The following is a 24,912-nucleotide window of genomic DNA, read 5'->3' on the forward strand; positions in this document are numbered from 1 at the left end:
GGTTTTTACTAACCTTGCCACTCCATCCGGATCTGTCTTCCCAGCTTTCAAGAGCAGGTCTACGATAAGATCCTAGGAAAATAGGAAAACGACATAACACACCAAAATGTTATACCTTACAGCACACTGCAAATCAAATGAGATTCGCTGAGCCAATGTCTCTTATACAGAAGTTTTTATTGATAAGAAAAAAATGGCATGTCTATGGACTTATTGCGGCAGCAACCAACTTAAGAGATGTGCATGAGTAGATCTGATTTGAATAAAAAGACGAATGGTATGTAGCGATTCAAATAAGCCATGAGAGCTAGACTAGACAAAACATTCATGACGACATCTGGAGCAGAACAACCATTAGTAAGGAAAAAATTTTTCAGACACACGGTGCCAACTCCCAACTCACAGGACACAATTGTATCTCCTCCTGTACAGGGTCGTTCACTCTTAGAGTGAAAGCGCGAGAACCTTTGTGTCCTACCTGGCCATGTACTGATGCAAGGTGGCGGGCGACGCAAAGCACCACATCCAGGTCCTTCTGCGCTTTGCTTCAATATGCAGCCGCTTCAGACTCAATGGCGCTTTGTGGTGCATGGCCATGTGCTCGTGTGTTCAACAATCCTGTACCTTTGCGTTTTTTTATTGTGCCATCGACAACATGAAATCAATGGCACAGCTTACGGAACAGTCAACTTTTACATTCTGCCCCAAAAGGCAAGCAAAAGCAGCTACCGCAAGGCTGGAGGTAAAGCCTTATGACAGGCAGAAGTTAACTCCAAGCTGTGCCTCTCCATGACGAAAAGAATGATGACAAAACACAAAAGAAAGAAGAAGATGATGTGAATAAGTGAAGAAAGGTGCTGACATACCTTGACATCAGCGAGGGGAGCCAGTGTCGGAGGCTCTGAACCAGTGCACTGCAACACATGCAGCTCCCTGTACACATTCGGGAAGCAAACGAGGCTGCCCAGCAATGTCACAGCTTCGACACGTGGCATCTGCAACCATAATAACAGCAAAAAATTTTTAAAAAAGAGGAGAGAAACAGGACAGCCCAGATTGTAAATGCATGTAACACTGTTCCATAGTGACCAAAACCATGCTTACGGCCTAACCAGCATGAATAGGTGAAAAAAAAAAGTTAAATTCAGTTCCACAGCATTTTTACAGCAAGTGTTTTAAAAGACTACTAATTTATGTTTTCAACAATCACTGTCACTTTGTGGCGCCAAACAAAAACAAGCATTCTCCATTGACCCATTGCAGTTCCTAGCCGGGTCCCTCCCAATAACACGACACAGCCGTTCCACTCTGCTGTCGGGCACTGCCCAGCAAGGTTTTCCGGGGCTGAAATGCATGCGTTTTCCTCACTACACATGATGCGCCATCTCTTAATCGACACACTCTCCAAATATCATTGAAAGACTTAAGTATAGACCTGGGCACATAAATAAACACCGAAAACAAACATTCCATGAGTTGTTCTTGCACAGTTTTTTTCTTCGGGGTGACCAAAACTTCCGAGATAGTTTTGAAACAGAGCAGTTGCAAAATGGGTTAGTATTTTGGACCGCAAAGGGTTAACAAGCTTAATACTGCCTTAACTACAAGAATAATTAAATTTTTAAATTTCAGAAAACATACTGATGGCACCCAGGTCACCTGCATCAGTGAATTAAATGAAAAGTCAAAGTAGCACACTCCTGCCATACTCAAACTAACAGAGGAATTGCTTTTGCAAATGAAGGAAGGGTGCGAAACTTGAATGTGAGTGTTCGCAAACACCTGACCTTCATTTGAAGATCACATTTTTCTGAACAATGGTTTTCACAAGTCACCGCAGCTGTGCCAGCTGCATGACACTTCTACACTGAGGTACTGTGCAGCTTTTGTACTTGCAAAACAGTTAGGTATAAACCGAGAAATGCACAGTTATCATCGTAAAGCTGGTATTCAGCGTGAAAACTCGCTCACCCCTTTGATGGCGTTGGAACTGACAACGGTGCTGGCACCATGGATGAAATTGAGCAGAAGCACAGTGTGGCCAGGTAGCCTACTTGCGAAAAATTTGGTCCCACAGTACTTGACTATGGCGTTGATCACCTTCTGCAATGAACACAGGAGTGCATTTAGAGAGAACTGGTGGCATTCCGCTGGGTAATAATAAGTTTGCAAAGGCAACCCCTGATTTAGGAAGCCTGCAGAAATATGTGCATTTCCAAGCAAGCTCCTAGTACACTGAATCACAACACACCTTGAAAAGCAAAGATTTAAGAAGCAGATGTGGCAATTACATAACTATTTTGGCTATTTTTGCCTCAAATGTCATGGAAGTTGACATAGATGCCTGACATATGAACAAACGTACAGAAATGATCTTAATGATTCCATATGATTCAACTATAATGTAAAAGTAAAAGCAAATTCACTGCTCATGTGTTAACTAGGCATTCCATTTCACCCCGCAAATACCAGCACAATTATCACACAAGTATATGTGCGCACAAATGCAAAGCCAGTGCTGACCTGAATATACAAGTGTATCATGTCATTTACCCCCCCCCCCCCCCCCCCCCCCCCCCCAATTCCCATTAGGTCCACTACAGGCCTCTCCCCCTGTCTCCAAATAGCCCAGTCCTGTGCCAGACGAGGCCGCCTAATCCCCCCACCCCTTCCCATTAGGTCCACTACAGGCCCCTCCCACTGTCTCCAAATGGCCCAGTCCTGTGCCAGCTGAGGCCACCTTATCCCCCCCTCCCATTAGGTCAACTACAGGCATCTTCCACTGTCTCCAAATAGCCCAGTCCTGTGCCAGCCAAGGCAACCTTATCCCCCCCCCCCTCCCCCCCTTCCCATTAGGTCCACTACAGGCCTCTCCCACTGTCTCCAAATAGCCCAGCCGAGACCACCTTTTCTCCACGAACTTAATCTCATCCACCCATCAGATTCTCTGCTGCACGTTTGACTTATCTTGGAATCCACTTAGTTACCTTAAGAGCCCACCGGTTCACTTCATCGTTTCAGCTAGGACATCATTAACTCGCCTTGCTCCCTCCCTGCCTGTCAATGCACCCCACATCACGTCACAAACGCTCACCAAAACAGAATAAGGCCCAACACGGTCATCACACACAAACAGCTGGCTACTTCTCCACTTGCTTGACACCCCAGTGAAGTTGAACGGCGACCACACCGGCACTCACCTGGTCCTCCCCAAGCAGACCTGCATGCAGCACCCGGTAGAAGCGAGCGAGGTAGTCGAAGGAGAGAGGAATGTCGTGGCGCCGCACTGTCAGCCAGCAGAGCAGTCGCAGCGCCAACAGCTTTCCCTTCTCGAAGCCCTCAGGCAGACCCGTCGCCTGGAGCGAGAATGCGCACAGGGCACTGCTGTTTAGGCCTGGGGTTTCTTGGAGTGAGTTTCGGGGTTCCCTGAGCACCCAAATCTACACATGCCTCAACCCCAACCTTCCCTTCACCCACTCTATTTTGGGACCAATCACAGTGTAACTGGTCACTTCAGACTGTTTTACTGTACAGCCCGTCATTATAATTGAATTGGGGAGTTTTGGATGTGGCATGTGTCTGCTATGCTCCATTTCTGCATGCATGTCAGGCAGGAAAGGATGGAAGCCGTATCACACAGTGTTCATCCGCACCTGTTGAATGCTGCTGGGGTTCCCCCAAGGTTAATAAGATTGAGAACCGCTAGTTAGGCCTTTGCAAGAAATTCAGAGGCAGTGCAGTCAGCTGTCTTCCTTCTGCGTCTTTTGTGCACACTGCTCAAAAAAAGAAAGCCAGGTCAAGAGCTAGGCTCGGGAAAGTACACAGGACCCTCATCGCAACTGGCTCCAGTAAACCCAGGGGTAAGCAGCTTTGATGCCATAGTTATCGGTGTGGCAAACCAAAGCGGCACATTGTAGCACACTAGTGCAGCACCATAGCATCAATTTGGTTAATGGTTTATGGGGGTTTAACGTCCCTAAGGGACTCAAGCTATGAGGGACGACGTAGTGAAGGGCTAAAGAAATTTCAACCACCTGGGGTTCTTTAATGTGCACTGACATCGCACAGTACACCGGCCTCTAGAATTTCACCTCCACCGAAATTTGACCACCACAGCCAGGATAGAACCCGCGGCTTTTGTGTCAGCAGCCGACCACCGTAACCACTGAGCCACCACGGTAGCTCCATAGCATCAGTGTAACTCACTGTAAAGCAACACGGTCTCATAGAATGCACTGCTCAAACTTCACAAACGCAGCAAACATGTCTTGAGAGCGGACAACGTGCAATAACTAGCTAGCATTCATTATGCGGTAGAACCTCATTCAGGCATACTCACTTAGCAGTATTTCCGCGTAGGACGTAGTCACATGAAATGCCCAAATCACCTTCCATTAAACCTAATGCATTTAGTGCCTGCTTACAACATAGTGGCTTATCACAACCATCTCGGTTAGTATGTACGTATCATTGTGTATGAGGCTGAATGGTTCTATTGTAAAGCAGCCATGAACTATGCCACGCATGCAAGACAATTTTGCCGCTGCTCCTAACACGTAGATTATGGCGACACATAGATACCATCACCAATCGGTATTTCTGAAAATGGTCCGAATAACAGAACAGTAAGAAAAATCCGTGAACTTCAAAAAACAATGTTTCTGCAAAAAACCGGCCTTGAAAATCGCGACTTTGCCGCTCTCCACATTCTAGCGATAATATTAGACTTTATCTGAGCCAGTCATGCTTTCGTCATGACAACAGACAGTGACGTGGCCGCAGGTCATACCGCGAATGAATGCACAAGCTGCACTAATCATGAGAAGCCAGTTCTTACAGGCAATGATACTCACGAAGACCAAGAGAGGCAATCTGCTCGCGCCTCCAAATGCACATCAATCCCACATCAGCCCTGCACTGTGGGCTGCACCGTACAAGCCCCGGGGGACGCTGCAGCTGTCCCGTTTTCAAGGCGATCGCACGCCTTTTGTAGGCTGTCTCGATAGCAACAAAGATCATGCCATTATCTCAAGTGGCAGCCAAGAAGGGCAATTAGCCAAGCCTATCTAAGCCAGCCCATCCCACTGACTCCGTTTACATCCAAGATCGTGCCTCTCAAAGCAGCGGAGAACTGGTTGGCTGTAACAGTGATGCATGCTCGCATCTATATTAAGCCGAAAAAATGAATTTCTGGTCAAAAAATGATCTGCACATTATTACTGGAGTCTATTTTAGTCCGAAAAATCGAACTTCTGGACTCCACAGAGATCAAAATATTGGTCGCGAAAATGTACCATGTTCCTATGAGGTGTGTCACGGTTCCTCAGCGAGGTCCGAAATAGGAAGTCCGAATTATTGGAGTCCGAAAAATCGGCCGACTACTCTACTGATATGGAACAGTACGCAATGGGTGTATTGTAGCTGCTGACATGTCCAGAGAAAGAGCACTCTCCCCTTCTATCGCCGAGAGCATCAGCATAATTTCACCAGCCATGCTACTTTCACCACCCCATTTGCAGGTGCCGGTGTACGAGCAATCACGGGCCAAGCCGCAGAGACCATCGCCATAGCTATCGCTTATCACTGCCGCATGACCTGTCTTTTCTGCAGAAGGGTGGCTCCACAGTTCAGGCAGGCCTAAGGCTGGCCGCAGCAAACCTTTATTTTCCTCCATGTGTTGCAGCCACTTGTGCCACAGCTGCCATTGGCTTACCGGCGCAACTGCACAGGTGTGATTTGGCTCTATCTTGTTGCACATAATTGGTGTTGTTATGGATCCCGCATGTCCCACATGTAGTGCTTCTGAGTGAAATCACTCCCCAGGTGTCGAGGCAAAGCTCAGAGTGAAGAGCCCTTCACATATATTGCTGTTGGCGGGGGTCAACCCCCATCAACAGCAACATATGTGAAGGGCTCCTCACAAAAGTTTTGCAGTGAGACAGCGCTGTGGACGCTGTCGCCTTTTGCATGTTTAAGAGATATGGGCAGTGCAGTTGAGGCTTCTCCAGCATGGTTGGATAGGACATTGTTACCTCTAGCACCTGTGAAATGCAAGCGATGCCAATGAGGAAGCTAAAGAAAGCCTGGGCCCTACCGTTGGAGAAGCTGCGTGCGCATTAGACATGTCTCACATGTTTGCCCAAATACGAGGCCTAACAGAGCAGTCGGGACCCAGTTTGAGCGCCCTTGAGGTTGCACTAATAGCTACAAGGCCACCCCAGTGGCATGCATAAATAATGGATTTCTGTGGTACTGAGTGAAAAATAAAAAAAAAGCTGTTGCAAGTGCTTTCCTTCATGGAATACCTCAAGCATCCGTCTTTATTAGGTCAGTGGATATATTTTAGCTGTTTTCGACTAGGGCGTACTGCCGCTTTTTCACATAGTTTTTCTGCTGTCTTGTGAGGTACATCTTAACTAGGGTTCAAGGTACTACCTTTTCCAGCCCTGCTTATAAACAGCAACATTATTGCAAAAAGGTAAAAACACACATGCAACTTAGGTTATATTGCACGGAAGACGAGCTCCAGGAAGCCTTTCTTTGCACTCTATCCCTGTGCAAAGGAAGAGGTCTTACCCAATTTTACACTGCACAAAGGTGACAACATCTGCAATACACAGACTGATATCACGTTGAACATGCGCCCTCACCTCAAAAAGCCAGGGTGCAATCAGCAGAAGAGGAGGAATTAGCGTCGGAGGAGGCGGTGTGGTCATGTTGTCTTCTGTGATACCAAGATTGTCACGCATCTGGTAAAGGAAAAAGAGCAAGATCGAAAAAGAACCGTTTTGCTTTTGTTACAAAGTAACAGTGGTAGTTATATTCCCAAAGGAAGGTTGCACGGTTCAGATGATCATGGGGCAAAATGATTTGCAGCATTGCACCACTCGTGCTGTTCATCTCCACACACACGAGTTGATCTAAACACCGCCTGCATCTGAAATCGTGTTCTATCTAAACAATAATTTGACTGTAAACCTCACAGGATGGTTACCACTGTTTAAAGTGAGATTCAGTGACAACAGTGGTGGTATTTTCATTTGGCGGTATACAGGGATAAATCATGTGAGAGCGACATGCATACATGTGTAGTTATAGGGCACTGTTTCTAGCGTTAGACACATATTCATTCTTTGGCTAGCACTCCTCTTCAGTCCTAGTCCGCCACTCCTGTCACGCAATGCCACTGGCACAGCAGCAGCCACAACAGAGCGCGACACATTCCTCCACCCTTGCCACTCTCTCCCTACTCCTTCTCCGGTAATCACCGTCCGGGTCATTCAAGCCATGGCGACCATCCTCTACCACCTTCCGGAAGACGGTCCCGTGGTAGCTATCTTCCAGTAATGCATTGCTCTTAACGCTCCTTTTACTCCTTCCACAACCACCATCCTCCAGATAGCTCCCATGGTAACCATCTTCAGATTACGCATTCCTCTTTGCCACTTCCTTCTCTGCGGTTGCCACCCTCTGGTTACATGGACCACTACTACTACTACTACTACTACTACTACTACTACTACTACTACTACTACTACTACTACTACTATGCTAAACCCAAAGAACGGGTCCACAACAGCTGTCGCTGTAAAAGGCATTAAAAGAGCTCACCTTGATGAGTGTCTCTGAGAGATCGATGAGGTGCTCCATGACATGGGCATGGATGACGGGGTCACGAATCGCATTGACGTTGCCCAGGGCACCCAGCATTCGCCGCCACAGAACTACAGCCACCTCGGGGAGCCAGCCCTTGACACTGCCGCCAGCTAGCACGCTGCGCCGGTCTGTCCCAGGACCCACGTCTGCAGTCCACCGAGCAGCTTCCGGCAGTTAGATTGAGGCCCGCTCGTCTAATTGCATCTGAATCAATGCTAACCTAATGCAACCAACTTTCGTTTCTTGATGCCGCATTGTGGGATCTAAGGAATGCACATGCATTTCACTTTTCTGATTTTGTTGAAATGCAGCTTCTGTGGAAAGAACCTGCCACATGGTGCTTAACTAACAGCAGCACAAGGTTTTAGACGCTGGTCCACTGCAGCCTGCATTGCAGGTTAAACTGGCATGTTACTGGGCAACACCTAGAAAACAAGTTACAAAATTATGCAGTGCTCCCATGGGTCTCCAAAGAGGTTACCACTATGTAGTTAGTGACATTACAGCCGGTCATAGCAAAATCAAAACTAAGACACTCATTAGGATGAGGTTCAACATAAATAAAAAATGAAAGCCTATCGTAAGTTAAGGAATTGAATACTACATTCTGCAACAAGCAAGTTATTATTTCTAGCAGAAAAAATGAAACCAAGGGCTAATGTCAGTACACCTTTGAGAGAATGAGAGAAGCCTGTGCAGCATTCTCAACTGCCTCACAGCAAATTTAACAATTGCAGCCCACTGATCGAAAGATGAAATTGCACAAAAAAAAGCATGTGTCGAGGGGGGGAAGCTCACCTCTTCTCTTCCTTTCTGTCAGACCTGCTTGGCAATAAAAACCGGTTCCTGGTTCAACTCACCAAACGTACAAACATATACACCTCATACAGACAGAATTGTCACATTCACTGACAGAATGTGAAATTAACATTCAAGGCAGTGTTCAAAACAGCAGTAAATTTAGGCACGTACCAGACGCACTGCAGGCGTTCTCGCTGCTCGTCACGATGACCTCAATCTGGATGGGAGAGTCCTTGATGCTAGTGCTCTCCAAACCACTAGATGGCGTGGGTGAAGGTGAACGACTTCGGTACTCAGACGTGTGCGACATGCACGGCGACTCAACTGCATGACATGACATGGTGTCAGTGGATTTACCGTCAGGGGGATCCATTTCTTCTCTTTCATGGCAAATAAAAGCCTGCCAATTTACTTTGCTTTGCATTACTTGCTTCGCTTAATATAAACTGAGGACATCCAGTAGCAAGAATATAAACTGTTAAATACAACAAAATCCTTTGCTATCTGACCCACAGCTGCAACTTCTAATCAAAAGCTAATTAGAATACACATTTACAACATTAAATCTAAATCACCCACCTAGTGTGAATCAGAAATTTTCAATGTTAACGTGGCCTAAGGCAACATTAATAACTGGTCCATACAAAAATTAGTGATTGTGACAGTAAAGGAAACAAAGCTCAGCTAGCTTCCCAACTTTTCCATGCAGTATGGGGTGAATGAACTCCACATACATGATGGAGAAGACTAACAGCAGCTAATACTACCATGTGTCATTTGTGATTTTTAATGGTTAGTAACAATTAGTCGTGCATCACCATGACCATCAGCCTGGTTTGTTCATTGCAAGACAAAGGCAATTAGTGGTACAACTAAAACTTTTAGTACGTTAGAAATCATGTCATATGGTGAAAAGCAAAAGATTAAGATAAAGTAGGCAATGTAAACATAGCAAGCTTCAACTAGCAAGCCTGGCAGTAGAACTCCAGACAGAAATGACGCTCTTGTTCTTCACTTAGTAAACAGTGAGCATTGCCCAAGCGACCAAGTTTAAAATGGCACCAAGAAAAGCCAAGGATTAGCACGTGAACTTGGACTCAAGACAAGACAACTAACGTGCGGATTAACCATCAAGAACTTTGACATGAGAAGATGTAAATATCTGATAAGTGTACAAGCAAGCACCACAGGGATGAGTCAGACAAAGGAAAATAAAATTAGTACAAGCAAAGTAAGAGAACAAACAAAAAAAGGTCCACAACCAGTGTTACAAAGCCATGCAGGTTAAGCAGTACACCCGGGTGCTGTGCTACTTGGGTGCATAAGCTTCAGGAACACAACAAAAAGGGGCAGCAAATGCTAGTCTAGCCATATGCTGAAAGTGCTAAAATTAGGTCAGCTACACTCTGGTTGTCACAAAAGATAAACTAGTAGGTCTAGTGGTTAAATGAAGGGGTTTTGCTATAAGTATGGAAACATCACAGAGTGCTGTGACATTGCCTGGTGTATCAGCACAAATTGCCTGGTGTATCAGCCTGTTGTATCAGCTATGGTGGTGCTGAGAACCCGACACCAGTCAAAGCTTGCACGTACTGCTTGCTACTTTTAAGCGCTGATGATCAACTTTTTTAATCTTGTATAATTAACTTGGATGTATGCTGAAATCAAGTATGAACAGAAGGAATATATGCTATGAAACTTTTATAGGAACAAGAACATAGTTTTTAGGTCAGCAAAAGGTACGCAATATAGCATTTCCATTTACTTTCACCAGTTCATGATTTCTGCATTACAATAGCATTACTGCCATTACAAATGCTAAAAATTCTGAAGAATTTAGGCCAGTAACAAATCCACAAATAAAAACTTTCGCACATAAATTGATGGATGCATTGTGAATGTGCATTAGAGCACATGATAACACACCAGGCAATGTCACGTTTGCACGACACCGATAACACCGAGCTTACAGAACACCTCACCTCTCAGGGACAAGTAATCCACCGACTTGCTCCGGCCGAGAGGGCACGACCGGCCGTCCGACTGAATGTTTGTGTCGGAAGACACTATGGTGGTGGGGGGGGGGGGGGGGGGAGAAAAAAGAAAGAAAAGAGCAGAGAAAGAGAGAGAAGAAAAAGAAAGAAGAGAGCAAACAAAGAAAGGACAGCTGAGAACAAAACACTAAAGAGCAAACTAAACAAACACGAAAAAATAAAGGCATTGAAACGACAAAAAGAAATGCCGCAAAATTCCGGAGCACGTACATGTTACACATGAACAGCAACTAGTACAACAGTGAAGTCCAAGGGTAGTGCCAGTGTTTGCAACGTTGGACAGTGAGCAGTGGTGACCAGTGCGATAGGCAGAGCAAGAGCCTGAAGTACAAGGTGCTACAACTACCAGCTTGAACTGAATGACAGTGCAATGCAGAATAACGTGATGGGATGAATGTTCCTACCTGATGTGATGTCAAACCTGTCCTGAGCGGCGGCGGGGGCCGCGTGTGCCCTTCTCATACGTCGCAGTCGTTCGACTGAAACACAGATGCCAAATAAGAAATGAGCACATGACGCCACTTCCAATAAGCCATTTGGCTAAATGCGACCAGAGTGTTCACCAAAGGAAGGGGGACATTAACTGCCTTGCTTAGTCTAATGCAATATGTGGAAACTGTTCTAGCTGCAAGGATTTTCATATCAAAGGGAATATTGCAATCAGCCCCAACAGCAGTGCCCGAAGAAGATAAGTTTACACAAAGATTTGAGAAAAATGCAAAGCTTTTCTTTGCACTTAAGTGCTTGTACTTGAGCGGACACACTGACTTCTTAACAACATCACTGCTTTATGCAGCAGAAAAGCTGCATAAAAAAAAAACATAAGTCGCTCTAAATGTATTCTTAATACAACAGTGATCACACTGCGGAATGAAACAGCCTTCAGCTCGGTGAACAAATATGCAGAGCCAATTTTTGCTGACTTGTGAAGCAGAGAACTGCGAGAGAATAAGAGTTGTTAATTGTATATAACAGACAGTTTGTTCAAGGCTGGGCTTCTCTTCACGTACTTAACATGCTCTTCACAACCAATGTCGGAACAATAAACGAATCCCCAACACTGACATTTACATCCAGCCAGCTTGTCGCAAGCAGGAGGAGGTAAAAAGAGGTCTCTGAATCTTTGTTTTCCCCCTACATTAGGCGCATCAAGTTTTGCAGATAATGACAAATTCACTCACGCGTTGCAATGCACATCAGGAAAAAAGTGATGGAAGTGAGGGACCGACCAACCTTTATGCACGAGAAGGTGTCCGTCCGAGTAACACCGCACCACTAGTGGTGGCTTTTCTGATGCCCTGTCACCATGGTGGCTTGGTAGGGAACTATCACCGCTGTTACATCGAGCTCGATCAGAATTCCTGTCGTCATCTGTGTGAGCAGAGGAAAAGGAGGAAGTGGGCTTTCCAAACAGGAAGCAAGCAAATGAGCTAGGCGCCTGACATGCAAGGTGCACTCGAGCTACCCGAAATACCTAATCCTAAGCGTACTGAGCCTAAGTTGGGCAATTTACAACTGTGCTATTGCGCAACAAAAACTCAAATGTTGGGTGACTCAATGGAAGTGGTGAGTGCATTTCGATGCTCAGCACTAAAACCATGGGGATGTGATTATTTAAAAATATTAGCTTGCACTAGCTGCCTCACCCCACATTTAATCAAAATGATGCCGCAATTCAGTTCTCACTGTCACACTTACCGTTACACTCATTGTGACAACAAAAGTGGTCATGGCTATAAAGAGCGTTTCAACCATGAATAAGAGATAATTCTAGCTAATGATTCCTTAAGTCGACCTCTGCACAATTCTCCCTAAATAAACCACTCTCTCTCTTAGTTCATACCTGTGAACAAATGCAAGCATGAAATGCTGGGCAGTGGGAAGCTTAGCCCCATCTCCTGCGCTTAATTACTAACGCAAAGAATGACTTAAAAATGCACAATGACGGGAGCTATCGTTCAGAAAACCTTACATGCTCAATGATTCTACTACTCACTCCTCACCTTCTATCCTGCTGTTCTGCCGTCCCATGCTTGCAGTGCGCAGTCGGGGAGAGAGGGGCACACCCGACTCCCGGCTTCCATCCCGCGATTCCGCCAGGCTAGGCGAGGCGTGAAGCGACGGCCCTACCGTGCCAGTTGCAATGGAGCCGTTTGCGGTGCCCGTCGATGACATCACTTCGTTTGCTGCCCTGCCACTCACTGAGTCATCCCCTCTGCCCGCCTCGTTCCTGGTGCCTGTGGCAGCACCCCGCGTGGTCCCCGTGCCCGCATTGTGCTTGAGGCCCCGTCGCCTCTTGTTCTGCTGCTCCCTCTGCAGCGGCAGGTCTGAGAGGTTCAGCCGGTACACGTGCTGTGCCAGAATCCTGGTGAGCGTCTCCATCGTTTTCTGTTTTGGCAAAGAGTGAAAAAGAGAGGCAGGCAAGGCAACTACTGGTCAGCAACAAGGTGCAATAGCTTTCCACTTGCCCCTGCATGCCGTAAAGTAAAACTGCCACAGTTAAAAAACGAACTGAACAAATGAGAAAAACTGAACCAAACAGGAAAGAGACAGGTGACACTAAACAACAAGTGACCAGATCAGAGCAAAAATGGAGGGAGTTAAATATTGGCAGAGTTAAACAAAACCGAGGCGCTAACTCATCACAACTAAATGAAGCTGTATATAAGGGTAGGAGAACAGAATCAACAAACTTGAGCATGACTGAAAGTAATTAAATGGTGCTGAAACAAGCGTAACTGAACAAGAAGCCAGAACCAAGCAGAAAAATGTTAGTGATCAAGCACGGCATCAAAACCAGGCTTGAGCAGTCCAAAAACTGATCTGCTATGGTTGCATACTTTTTAAAACACATAAGCTCACTGCCACTCCATTACATCCTATCTGCTCAAGACGAAACCATGTTGGGCAGTGCAGTAGACTTTTCCGAAACTTATCGCAGCTCTTCTGCAAATGGCCCCCGATTCTGATTTTGGATTCAAGGCTTAAGGCAGTTACCTGTTGCAGACTAGCACCACCCTAAACACTATGCTTTTACATCGCAACCTGTTCTTGAACTGAGCTAATAGCAAATAGTTCATATTATTGTAGTTCACAATGTGCTGGGTGGCCTATCACCATCATTTGATAGTGGACTGTGATTGTACCTATTAGTAGTCAGAGCAGCCTAGCTCTTGCTGGCTCCTAATACTAGTATACACCTAAAACCACATAGCATAAAACAGAACTGAATTTGCTCACTGTTTTCCTATATTACTACACCTTGAACTTAATAGAATGATACACTGCTGTGACTAATCACTGGAAAATAACCTTAACACATGATGGGATGACTCGAAGCTTTTTGACCCAGAGTGCAAGCTGATACAATAAAAACAGCTTCTGTCCCCTTTTCTGGACTGCTCTGTCTACCTTTTAAACAACCTCCTCAGTGATAATAATAGGAGTTTTAATGGTTTTGAACATCTGAGATACAACCAAGCAAAAAGATGCTGCACAGATCACACACATCAAGTTGATTTCAATCCTTTCGTATCACTGCATTTTTAGTCAGTTTAGCGTTATGCCATGAAACATTCCTATTTAAACTTCCTAAACCGACAAATAACAACCAGGCATATTAAAAGAGCTGAGAACATATGAAGGCTTTGCATTGTGTGTTAACACTGTTAAGCGGTACATTTTAAGTGTTAATGGGGGACATGACTTTCAGCAAAAATTTTTTATTTCTTGATGCATATACATGCAATTTTTTTAGCATATCAGAAATCATTTTCTTTCTACTGTCATAAAATTTCTGTTATGCCTCAAGAAAGTTGTTTTCTAATATGCATTTTTCCTCTGAATATTGTGAAAAGGTTGCAGAGTTAAGAAAATAAGGCAGAAGGCTGGTTCAACATTCACTGCGTTCCTACTGGCGTGCTACGGGTCAAGACATTTGTAGAATTCTTTTTTTTTTTTTGCAAAGTACAAATTTTTGGTTTTTGAATTCCTGCGATGCAGTGTCTGTTGACATATGCAGAGTGAGAATGAAATTTCATACAAGAAATTTCAAATTCACAAATTCGAAAAGCAAGGAATGTGTTGACCTGCACTATGGGCCTAGTAGTGCAAGAAAAGAAATGGGGTCAAAATAGATACTAGAACAGTCGTGAAGAAATCTGCTCCCCAAGGTGGGTATCTTGGCAGAAAACCGTACCGAAGAAAATGCCCATTGTTCAAATGTTTCCTCGCAATGCACAGCTGCCACGGTTCATGGAATAATTTTTTTCGAGCACGTCTTGGTTGATTTCAGCAATGAAACTTCGGGACAGCATACAAAACGAGGCACATAAGTGGTACAACAATTATAAAAATAAATCAACATTTTTGGTCAATTTTTGCGGATTTCAAAGCCATGTCCCCCCTTAAGCGTCACAGGATGTCACACTCATCTGCTCCTCAGATTCTGAAAGGAAAAAAACACGACAAGAAAACCATCCGATTTTACAGCTGCTCAAGCATAACCGGCATGAAAAAAACTCAGTGATGCATAACCAGTGGAGAAGAACTCACCGCCCATTCGTGGATCAGTTCTTCCCATTGCGTCAACGAAGACAAAACTCCGAGAAATCCATCCCAGAGATCTAGCGAGATGGTGGCATGAAGGTTTGCTTTGATCCACGTGACAATCAGGGTCTGCAACAGATGCACACAGTGTGTATAACTAGGGTGTGAATTACACATTGCACCTTAGCATTATCGCACACAGATTCGGCACAATCTGTGTGAATTACACATTGCACCTTAGCATTATCGCACACAGATTCGGCACAATCTGTAAAACTGTGAAACCCAAATCCTCAACGCATGCAAGCTCTGCAGATCACTCACAAAGCTGCAGTAGCACTAAGAAAACATACTGGTCAGGCTATACATAAAACTAAGCTTCTGCAAGTGCAAGTTATAGGTTATTACATTGGCCCGATTAGGACTTTTTGCTGGGTACAATATGTGACCATGAATACACGCCACACACAACAATGTGTGTGCGTGCGTGCCTGCATGTGTGTAGCTGATGTCTGAGGGCACTTCCTGAAACCACAACAAGCAAGCATCTTACCTGGAAGAGCGCAGGAGCCAGCCTGCCTCCCAAGACATCTTCCTTGCGTGCCGGCGGGGTTGTCTTGAGCACAAGCGAGGTGACGCGCAGAAGAACCACCAATAACTGTTCCCTAACAATGTGAGAAAAAGGCACAGAATAGTGGAAAAGAATGCTGCCAACCTACAGCGAACACCTGTCTGAACTGCAGCATCCTTTATAAACCATATGCAATCCTGAATAAGAGTGACGATACACTTCTAGCACTAAGTTACTAATTAAAACTTTATGGTTTATGGGGGTTTAACATCACAAAGCGACTCAGGCTATAAAGGCTCCGGAAATTCCGACCACCGTGGGTTCTTTAACACGCTTTGACATCGCATAGTACACGAGCCTCTAAAACTTCACCACCATCAAAATTCGACTTCCGCGGCCGGGATCGAACCCATGTCTTTCGGGTCAGCAGCCGAGTGCCATAACCGCCGAGCCACCATGGTGGCTGCAAAATATAGTGTTCCACAAACCATAAAACTTATATGTAAATGGGTAAAAGGTATAAAGTAGGCACTGGTAGCCAGGGTACTTTATTTACCCACATAGACACTGTCCCAAATATGAGGTGACAGAAAAAAAAAAAGAAAATGTCCCAATTTGTAATGCGATCTTATGATGATAATAATGAATTCTTTTGGAACAAGGGCATCTCCAGCCAAAGAATGTCAAACACAAGGTTACTGGCCAAGCAGGGTCCATTGCATATGCTATAAGTCAACTCAGGTCTATGACATATATAGGTAAAATTTTCTCAAGCTGCAATAATTATAAGTTGACCTGCTCCTGACATGCAGATGGAGAATAATATCATCCGAACACAGGGCATTCATTCCGTGCTGCTCAAAGTGGGTTGTCAACGTCGGCAAAATTGCAGCCTGTGCTACTTTTGTGAGAAAACTCATACTTACGGAAGGATCATGCTAGCAGATGGGATCGGATGCAATGTGTTTGTGATAAACTTGCAATTTATAAAAACTGCGACAAAATAATTTTGATCACAGAAACTTTGAGGACTGCTACACAACAAAAACTGAAACATCCGGAATTTGCAGAATTCAACTCATTATAGCGAGAACCACATGCCAGGTGCACCCCTGATTCACATGTAGTAGGCAGCAAGCACAACAATATGGGGAAAATACAGAGCCAGCGGATTCAGCTGCCACTTGTAAAATGCCTCTTTCGCAACCTTGTCCTCACGATACAAAACTACACATCACTTGTGTTTCGCTTGGCAATGTTCAATGTTGGTTTTGCTTATAATTTTTTCCTGTTCATTATGCTAAATGACACACATAAAAGAAAAAAAAAGAGGAAGAAGGCTTACAACCAGTACTTACCATGTTGCCTTCTCCATGTGCCGTTTCATGACCATGTATCGGTAAATATTCATGACTCGCTTGCACAGTTCAACCTGATGGAAGCAAGAAGATGTGTGCAGCTCAACATTCACAGAGGTTCAGTTTCAAGAGGTACAGAGGCTCAAGGGGTACAGAGGGTCTAGACACTCTAACTCCCTCGGCAGTTGTCATTGCAGTTCAAGAAAATGCTTCAACCTGACCCCAAGGGCACACTTTGTATTATAACCGAAACATCACATCACATCATCACCTGTACAAGGCAAGAGAAAAAGATAAGGCAACTAATTACTACAACAATTATAGCGAAAACTGCAAAAAACAGCTCCTCCCCCCATTCACAGCAGCTAACAGTGAGGTGCACCAACCTGTTCATCGAGGTAATTCTTCTCATCAGGTTCGACTTCAAGAAGGAACACATTGGCAGCATTGGTGATGAAGACTTGGAACATGTTCTGTATGCCAGCGAAAACATTCTCTTTCTTCACTGGAGTTGTTCCACCCATGTTCGAAGATGCCTGGGAACAAAACACATGCAGAGTCAAACTTGCAGTTGTAGCCAAAGGAACATCTTTCAAGCTGCACGACTGAGCTACATCTAGATACTGCAAGCAAAATAAAGCAAGATGAAGCCAAAAAATGGCATGACAGGATGAACAAAAAGACTTGGGATGTGTTCCAATTCATCCTGGAATAGCAAGCAGTGTAGTTTCCCACCTAAGTAGACAGCCAAGTTTTGCAGGTTATCAAGGTCTCAGTTTCAAAACAGCCAGAAACAGTGTCATACCTCTAGTTCAACGAACAAAAAGTTACTGCAGAAGTAGAGAAATGCACAACTGCCAAGCGAAGCAGAAAAAAAACATTAATGTCATCTCATTAGACTTTCACACGGCCTCCACTCCACATCACGCATTCACAGCATTAGGCTTTCTTACTGCACACTCGGTACTTCTGTATTTCAAAGCATGCCATTTAGAACCTGTCCATATTACACAAACCGTAAACTGCTTATGAGCAAAATGACAATAAAACAGGGAGAAAAAGGCTTAAGCAAGGGATGTGATATGCACAGCCTGAAATGATACAGATGAAAGAAGCAAGATGCACAAATGACATACCTCCGTTGCATCAGAGCGGCTCTCTTCCCTGCCGTCTTTCCCTTCAGCATCAACCAAGAATGGTGGCATGTCTGGCGACTGTGATGTAATTAAAAAACAAAAACAAATTTCAATGATCAATCCAGCAATACATGACCAAGCAATGCAAAATAATGCTCGGTATCAGAATCATTTAAGTGAGGTCCGCAGCATCCAATAAGAAAATCACACATCTGATAACAACAAAAAAACCAATAACCCAAGATGGCTCTTGATAGAACAGTAAATAGATCAACATGGCACTGCAGGCACAAGCAACAAGAATAAAATGTCATTCCAACATCACAAAATGATACCAACAAGACTGGCTGTTTGGTTGGTCACAGACACCAAAGACATCAGTATTTTTGTTAAGACAACAAGGTTATCTGAGGGGCCATTCCCATTCTCACCACACTATCTCTACCTGTACGTTTCATAAGTTTTACTGCAGTTCTGCTTAGCTGCCCTACGCTGCCCAACCTGCAAACATATGTTAGCACACTGCGTATTTCTTGCCATTGTGCTTATATACCGTCACTTATTCCACTCCATTTTTCCCTCATACTGCAGCAACTGCGAATAAAAACTTCATGACTTTATTTTAAGCTTCCAAATGTTTCTGTAATATATTTCTGGGTCATGATTCATGGAAGTTTAACGTCCCAAAGCGACTCAGGCTATGAGAGACACCGAAGTGAAGGGCTCCGGAAATTTCGACCACCTGGGGTTCTTTAACGTGCACAGACATCGCACAGTACACGGGCCTCTAAAATTTCGCCTCCATTGAAATTCGACCGCCGCGGCCGGGATCGAACCCGCATCTTTCGGGCCAGCAGCCGATTGCCATAACCGCTCAGCCACCGCGATGGCAGTGTTTATATTTCTGAAACTCCCTTACTACTCAATGCTTCGAATGGCAGCCTATAAGGTACCCTGGGTAAATAACTTCCAGACTGGAAACAGCGTTTCTCATCGCCATCACCTGCCCAGCATGTGTCCAGCACCTGCCCAGCACCTGCTCAAATCACCTGGCCTTCACCTCCTCATCTCACCTACCCATCAATATTTCTTGACTGTTTTAGATAACTATTTCTGAGACAGTACTAACCACCCTGCCCCTTATGTGTTAACCTAGAGGCATGGTTTGTTAGGATGCAAAGTGAAGTGGGTAAAGGGTGACATACAGCCATCTGTATCCAGTCCCTGTAGGTGCAGATGACACTCTTGGTGGTGTGTGCCTGCGAGAAGGGAGCCAGGAAGGCTTGCCGCAGGACCTCGTGGATCAGGTTCACGTTTTCGCGCTTTGAGTACAGCACGTCCCGAACCACTTGGACCTGAAGGGTAGGAAGAGGCCATCAGAGAGCTGGCTCCTATGGAAGTTCATATGCAGTCATCAATTCTGAGCATTCTGAGCGTGAGCACCAAATGGCCTAGTATTTTTAAGCTATGTCAGCCACTGAAATAGTACACGTGAGAACCTTCAGTGCCAATTTAGTGAAGAATTCAGTAAAGGGTTTAAAGCAGCAGTCAGCTTAACCTTGAGTCAACATTTATGCTTCGGTACTGTGACATCAGTAACCTGAAAACAGAGAGACTACATTTTTGTAGCCTAGCTTTTGAAGAAGCTGACATATTCAACAGTCAACATATATAAAAAAAATTCTCCATATTATAGCAGAAACAAAGTACCCAGTGGCCCACCTGAACACACACGGAATGGTAATTGGGCATTAAAATTTATAGCACACCTGGTTAGACGTTCTTGCGACTTGCAACAATATCATGCTTACAAGTGCTAACAATTCATCTGGGAAATGCATAAAACTGCATTGTACTGTGTAAATAGTTTGTGCATATTACCTCTCCCCCTATCCTCTCTTCCTATCCCCTCACGTGACTCTTTCATTTCATTTCTCCATTCTGCCTGCTGTCCTTTATTTCCGCTGCCCCAGCTCAGGTGCTTCAGTGTTGATGGCAGATGCCGGGGCTAGCAAACAATCTTTCCCTTCCTTTTTATTATTATTTTAATAAACCACTACTACTACTACGTGCCCATAATCTAAAAAGTATCTCTATTTGCTAAGAATTCAAAAAAGAATTATAATAATGCTGTGATCAGCTCCACAAGTGGTCGAGAGAAGCTTGGTGCCAGCCCAACTCCAATTTTCCTGCTAAAATACAGGTGGGACAAACGAATGTTTTCAATCAACAGCCACAGCACTGATTTGCATACAATCTGTTGCGCTTAAAAAAAAATGTTGCATGCTTAATCAAAAGAAGTGTGATTCAAATTCGCAATGCCATCAGAATGTTTACATGGCAAAGTTCGAAAAAATGTAAAACTGGATTCTGAAATTTTGGATAATCTTCTGGATAAAAACTAGGGGCTGAACTGAAACACTGCTTCAATCCAGTCACTAAAGCTTAACCTTTCGAATGTAAGAAACTGCATTCTACTCAGTAAAGCCATTTACCAGTGACAGCACTCCTGTATTCACATGTCGCACAAGTCCACGGGCACTATTGAGAGGGTAATATGTAAAAGGGTACAGTTAATTGCATGATGATTAAGTGGTCACATACGGTCACATGACCCACTGACAATAAGTCGCATGACAGCCATGTGACCAATGAAAGGTCCGCACCTGCCGCAAACTTCGGTGGCCACTTTCTGGTGGTGACTGTTGCGTCTGCTGGACCTGGCCTTCGGAGTCTCGCTCCGTGAGGCTGCCGATCGACAAGGAAGGCGCTGAGGATGACCCGGAGGACGCAGTGTTTGAGTGGCTTTCATGGGCACCCTGCGGCGAGCCGATGACGCTCCCCGGTGATATGGAAGCCCTCTCCATGCTGGACTCATTCTGTTCTTGTTTTCTGAGCATTAAACAAACAATACATTGGCAACCAGAAATAAAAGACAGTTGTTGCCAACTTTAAGACCAATGAAATATTATACTGGGCTCTGGCAGAGAAATTGTTCATTATTTCTGTGCGAAGTGCTGAGCAGAAAGTGCAAAGAGAACAGTGCTTCTTTGCAATTCTTTTTCACTTATGAAGAATTTATCTTAAACTCACCTCTTAGGCTCAATTTCTTTAAATGACTTGGTTTGGTTTGGCCTATGAGGTTTAATGTCCCAAAGAGACTCGGGCTATGAGGGATGCCGCAGTGGAGGCCACCGTAAAATTTCGACCATGTGGGGTTCTTTAATGTGCACTGACATTGCACAGTGCACAGGCCCCTAGCAATTCACCTCCATTGAAATGTGACTGCTGTGGTTGGGATCAAACCTGCATCTTTCGGGTCAGCAGCCGAGCATCATAACCACCGAGCCACCATGGCAGCGGCCTCTTTAAATGAGCCGAGTTCCTTGATATGAAGTTTCTTGTCATTTACAATTTACAATTTGTAACCAGCCTACCTAAGTGCTAGAACACATTTGATCTCTTTATTAATGGCCATGAAGTGCCAGGATATGCCACTAAAAAAAAAATCACATTCATGCATGCACCACTAACTTCAGGTAGACAATAGAGCGGCTATATATCTCATCATACCCCTTCACTTGGCAGTACACAGGCTATGCAACTTGTTATTTACATTCCTGAATGACCCAGCACATTCAGACACATGAATATGACAATTATGCACATTACTCGAAGCCAAATTTTACAGCAAATGTATATGTGAAGCTTTTTTTTTTTTTTCATCTGCAACCTTTTCTATCCTAGTGTTTGCCCCTCCTCAAACACTTATTTCAGTTTCCTTGTCGTTAAACCCTATACCAGTCAGCAATGAGCGCTTGGTCTCCCATTCACCACTGCACACCAAACAAGCACCGCTTGTTTTCAGAGACACCCATACCTAGCTTGGTGCAGGTCATTCGACTTGCTGGCTGCAGCCACGTCTTCTTTCCGCAGCTTCGCTGGCTGTGTGTGGCTGACCACCCACTGCACCACAACACTGCGGCACTGTGCCGCAACAGCAGTGGCCGTGGCATCAGCAGAGATGGGTTTCTTGTCCTTGCGGAGAGAGGGCAACTCTAGGGAAGTGCACACCCAATGGTACCCTTCAGACACTGGGGTAATGTACACGTGTGAGTGCACGACACAAACATTTGAGAAACAATGCCGTATAAGGATGCACCAGCAGACAAGGCACATACACGCACACATGCCAACATGGTAGGGACATTTGTGTGTCAGGCCATCAACAAAGAGGCAGACACGCACATTATGTTACCAAACATGTATATGTGCAGTGATGAAAATCAATATGAAGTTTTGGTGCAGCCCAAACACAAAGTTGTGTGGAACAAATATTTGGGTGCAGAAGTGGGGTGGGCACACACATCAAAGCACATGCCGTGGACATTCATGTGCAGTGGTTGAAGTGGGGGGTGTAGAAATGAGGCACGGGACATGTACCGCAAGTTGACAACACAGGTGTTCATTTACAGCAGAAAACCAGCATTCAGTGAAATACGAAGGAGGACACAAACATTCATGTGCAGCAGTGTGCATCCATTTCACGGGGCATGGTGCACGTGGGCCAAGGGTGAGTGCGCCGGTGGCATGGTCAGGGTGTGGACAGGTGCAGGGGGCGTTGTTTCAGGGTGCAAGTCACATGTGCAGTGTGCAGGACGGGGGAGAAGAAAAAAACGCAAAAAAGGCTATAGGGAAGGAAGGCATACAAGAAGCGAGGTGTGCAAGAAACAAACATCAGCGACCAAAAGTGCAAAATTAGGAAGTTTCAGCACAAGATACGTAAACTATTTTGTGGGTCTGCAGCATGCAGGCATATTACGCTTATGTTATGCTCATAATATGCATATTATGAGGATCGCAGCGACAGGGCAGCACCCTGCATGCCTGCTTTGGATTGAACAAAGCTGTCACTGCATCCGCTGTTTTGAGAACTGGCTCTAAATGGTAGCACTTCATGGACTGCGATATTCAAGCTGTTGAGCCTAGCATAAAGTGTACTTTGTCATCACAGCAATGATACATGGAGCAGTTTGTGTCAAGTTACATTAAACAGACATTTATGAGACAAACAGTTGATTTTCAAGATGTTAAGCACAGTGCACTTTGTTGTCATAGCAGTGATGCAAAGACAGTTTTCCAGCTTTGAGTCAGCTTTAAAATTTTTCTCTGCTTAACATAATTTTCCTTCTACAAAAGCAAAGACAGTTCATGCACAAAGAACTGCTATCAATAATTGCTCAACAAGCTTCCACACTCAATGTTGCTGTGCATTGAGTCACTGTCACTAGATGACGCCACATCCATGTATGTCGGATGCAGCGGTCATCACGATTCACAAAAACTGTTGTCAATAAGATGTATGATAATGTGCTGTCATGGCTTTGCGTGAAAACACACAAGTAAGTGCTGTGCTCTATACTATGACTGTCTCCTGTTCACTGAACTGAGCAAAGCAGCAGGTTCAAAACATGCACATGCATGCAGAACTCCGCTGGCAACAGAGCAAAAGGCGCTATAGGCTCCGCACATAAAAGAAGTGAAATTTTTGTTCATTTATGGGGACCATATTTTCCTGGTTTTGCACCTTAAGAAGCTTCAAAGGCCATCACAGGCAGCAGTTAGGCTAAGCTGGCTACACACATTTTCAACTGGGCTAAAATCTAAAAACGATGGGAGACACTGCACAAAATGCAAGCTGTTTCGTGTAGATTACGCACAATGAATTATTAAATATAGGATTGTCCTTTCTACTTATAACAAAGCACTACACTTTGCATTGTGATGCTGTGACATGTGCTGCGACTACTAGCAAAAGAACAGTCAATATAAACAGAATTCCTTTACCTCAACAAAGAGCACAGCTTAAATTCTTTATTAAACAAAGCTTAAACCAGAAGTTTCGAACTCAAGGCGATCGGTGGCAGCTTCCCTATTCTCTGGAGGGTATTGCACCTTGTATGTGCACTGCACAAGTACATACCAGAAGGAAACATGTTCATTTTCCAATGTAAGCAATATTTGTTCAGGCAAAGCAGTTTATATTTCATTTTAGTGCCTGCACTCGATTTTTTTTCTGCACTTAGTTCAATGACTACAAAGAAATTGAATTAAAAGCATGACAACATATTTAACGAAAATTATCCACTCTAATGCAAGTAAAAATAAATTGAACCTTCAGTGCCTAGTCTGAACGGCGTGGGCAGCCACTTGATATACACGTGCACAATGAAGGTTCTTGCATGTTGACTTTTTTCATAGAGTTTTCTACTATGCCAGGCAGAGTTTGGTATCAGCAAAGTTGCTGAAGTACCGAGAAGAATTTTCAATATTTTAAAAACAACATCTATACCCTATTATTTTAAGATTTCACTATAATAAAATGCACATACATATAATGGAACCCACCCAGAAAACAAATCAATCTGAGACATCAGCGAAACTAAATGAAAGTGTCATTTTTCGTGTCTGTTCAGATGCTGACACAGTTTGCCTTCACGGCCAAAATGTAGCTGGCTGACGATTTGGCTGCCATGATCTCACCAAGATTGGGCTTGTAGAGGCTGTTTGTGTAGCAGAAGTCTGGGAAGATGTGGGGCAGAAAATGCTTCTTGAATTTCTCAAACAGAAACTCAAAGCACCGGTGGTGGTTCTCATCCAGGGCCTCGGCCCACTGTATTTTCGTCACCTAGTGCAGCAAACAAACAGATATACAGGTGTAAGCAAAGCTAGTATTTACAATTAACTAGTGGCAATTGGTATCTCATAGGAAATGAAAACTTCAAAGG

General features: G+C 44.4%; 1 protein-coding gene across 9 annotated transcripts in view; it reads right to left on the reverse strand.

The window, feature by feature from the left end:
* LOC144133490 (ral GTPase-activating protein subunit alpha-1) overlaps positions 1–24,912 on the reverse strand; it is a 59,627-nt gene that overhangs the window by 22,605 nt on the left and 12,110 nt on the right. The window contains exons 7-27 of one of the 9 annotated variants that reach the window (XM_077666618.1): positions 24,668–24,812; positions 22,005–22,182; positions 20,791–21,016; positions 19,330–19,479; positions 18,125–18,202; positions 17,375–17,524; positions 16,989–17,062; positions 15,613–15,724; positions 15,066–15,188; positions 12,515–12,899; positions 11,745–11,882; positions 10,916–10,990; positions 10,440–10,523; positions 8,629–8,781; positions 8,455–8,478; positions 7,612–7,820; positions 6,651–6,749; positions 3,201–3,356; positions 1,972–2,103; positions 867–995; positions 14–72 (exon numbers count right to left, since the gene is read on the reverse strand). In XM_077666618.1, the coding sequence (XP_077522744.1) occupies positions 14–72; positions 867–995; positions 1,972–2,103; positions 3,201–3,356; positions 6,651–6,749; positions 7,612–7,820; positions 8,455–8,478; positions 8,629–8,781; positions 10,440–10,523; positions 10,916–10,990; positions 11,745–11,882; positions 12,515–12,899; positions 15,066–15,188; positions 15,613–15,724; positions 16,989–17,062; positions 17,375–17,524; positions 18,125–18,202; positions 19,330–19,479; positions 20,791–21,016; positions 22,005–22,182; positions 24,668–24,812 (2,879 nt within the window). Of the gene's footprint in view, positions 1–13; positions 73–866; positions 996–1,971; positions 2,104–3,200; positions 3,357–6,650; positions 6,750–7,611; positions 7,821–8,454; positions 8,479–8,628; positions 8,782–10,439; positions 10,524–10,915; positions 10,991–11,744; positions 11,883–12,514; positions 12,900–15,065; positions 15,189–15,612; positions 15,725–16,988; positions 17,063–17,374; positions 17,525–18,124; positions 18,203–19,329; positions 19,480–20,790; positions 21,017–22,004; positions 22,219–24,667; positions 24,813–24,912 lie in introns of all 9 variants that reach the window. The other 8 variants (XM_077666616.1, XM_077666623.1, XM_077666621.1 and 5 more) reach the window with 8 other exon arrangements.

The sequence above is a fragment of the Amblyomma americanum genome, chromosome 5, assembly GCF_052857255.1.
Source record: "Amblyomma americanum isolate KBUSLIRL-KWMA chromosome 5, ASM5285725v1, whole genome shotgun sequence".
NCBI lineage: Eukaryota > Metazoa > Arthropoda > Arachnida > Ixodida > Ixodidae > Amblyomma > Amblyomma americanum.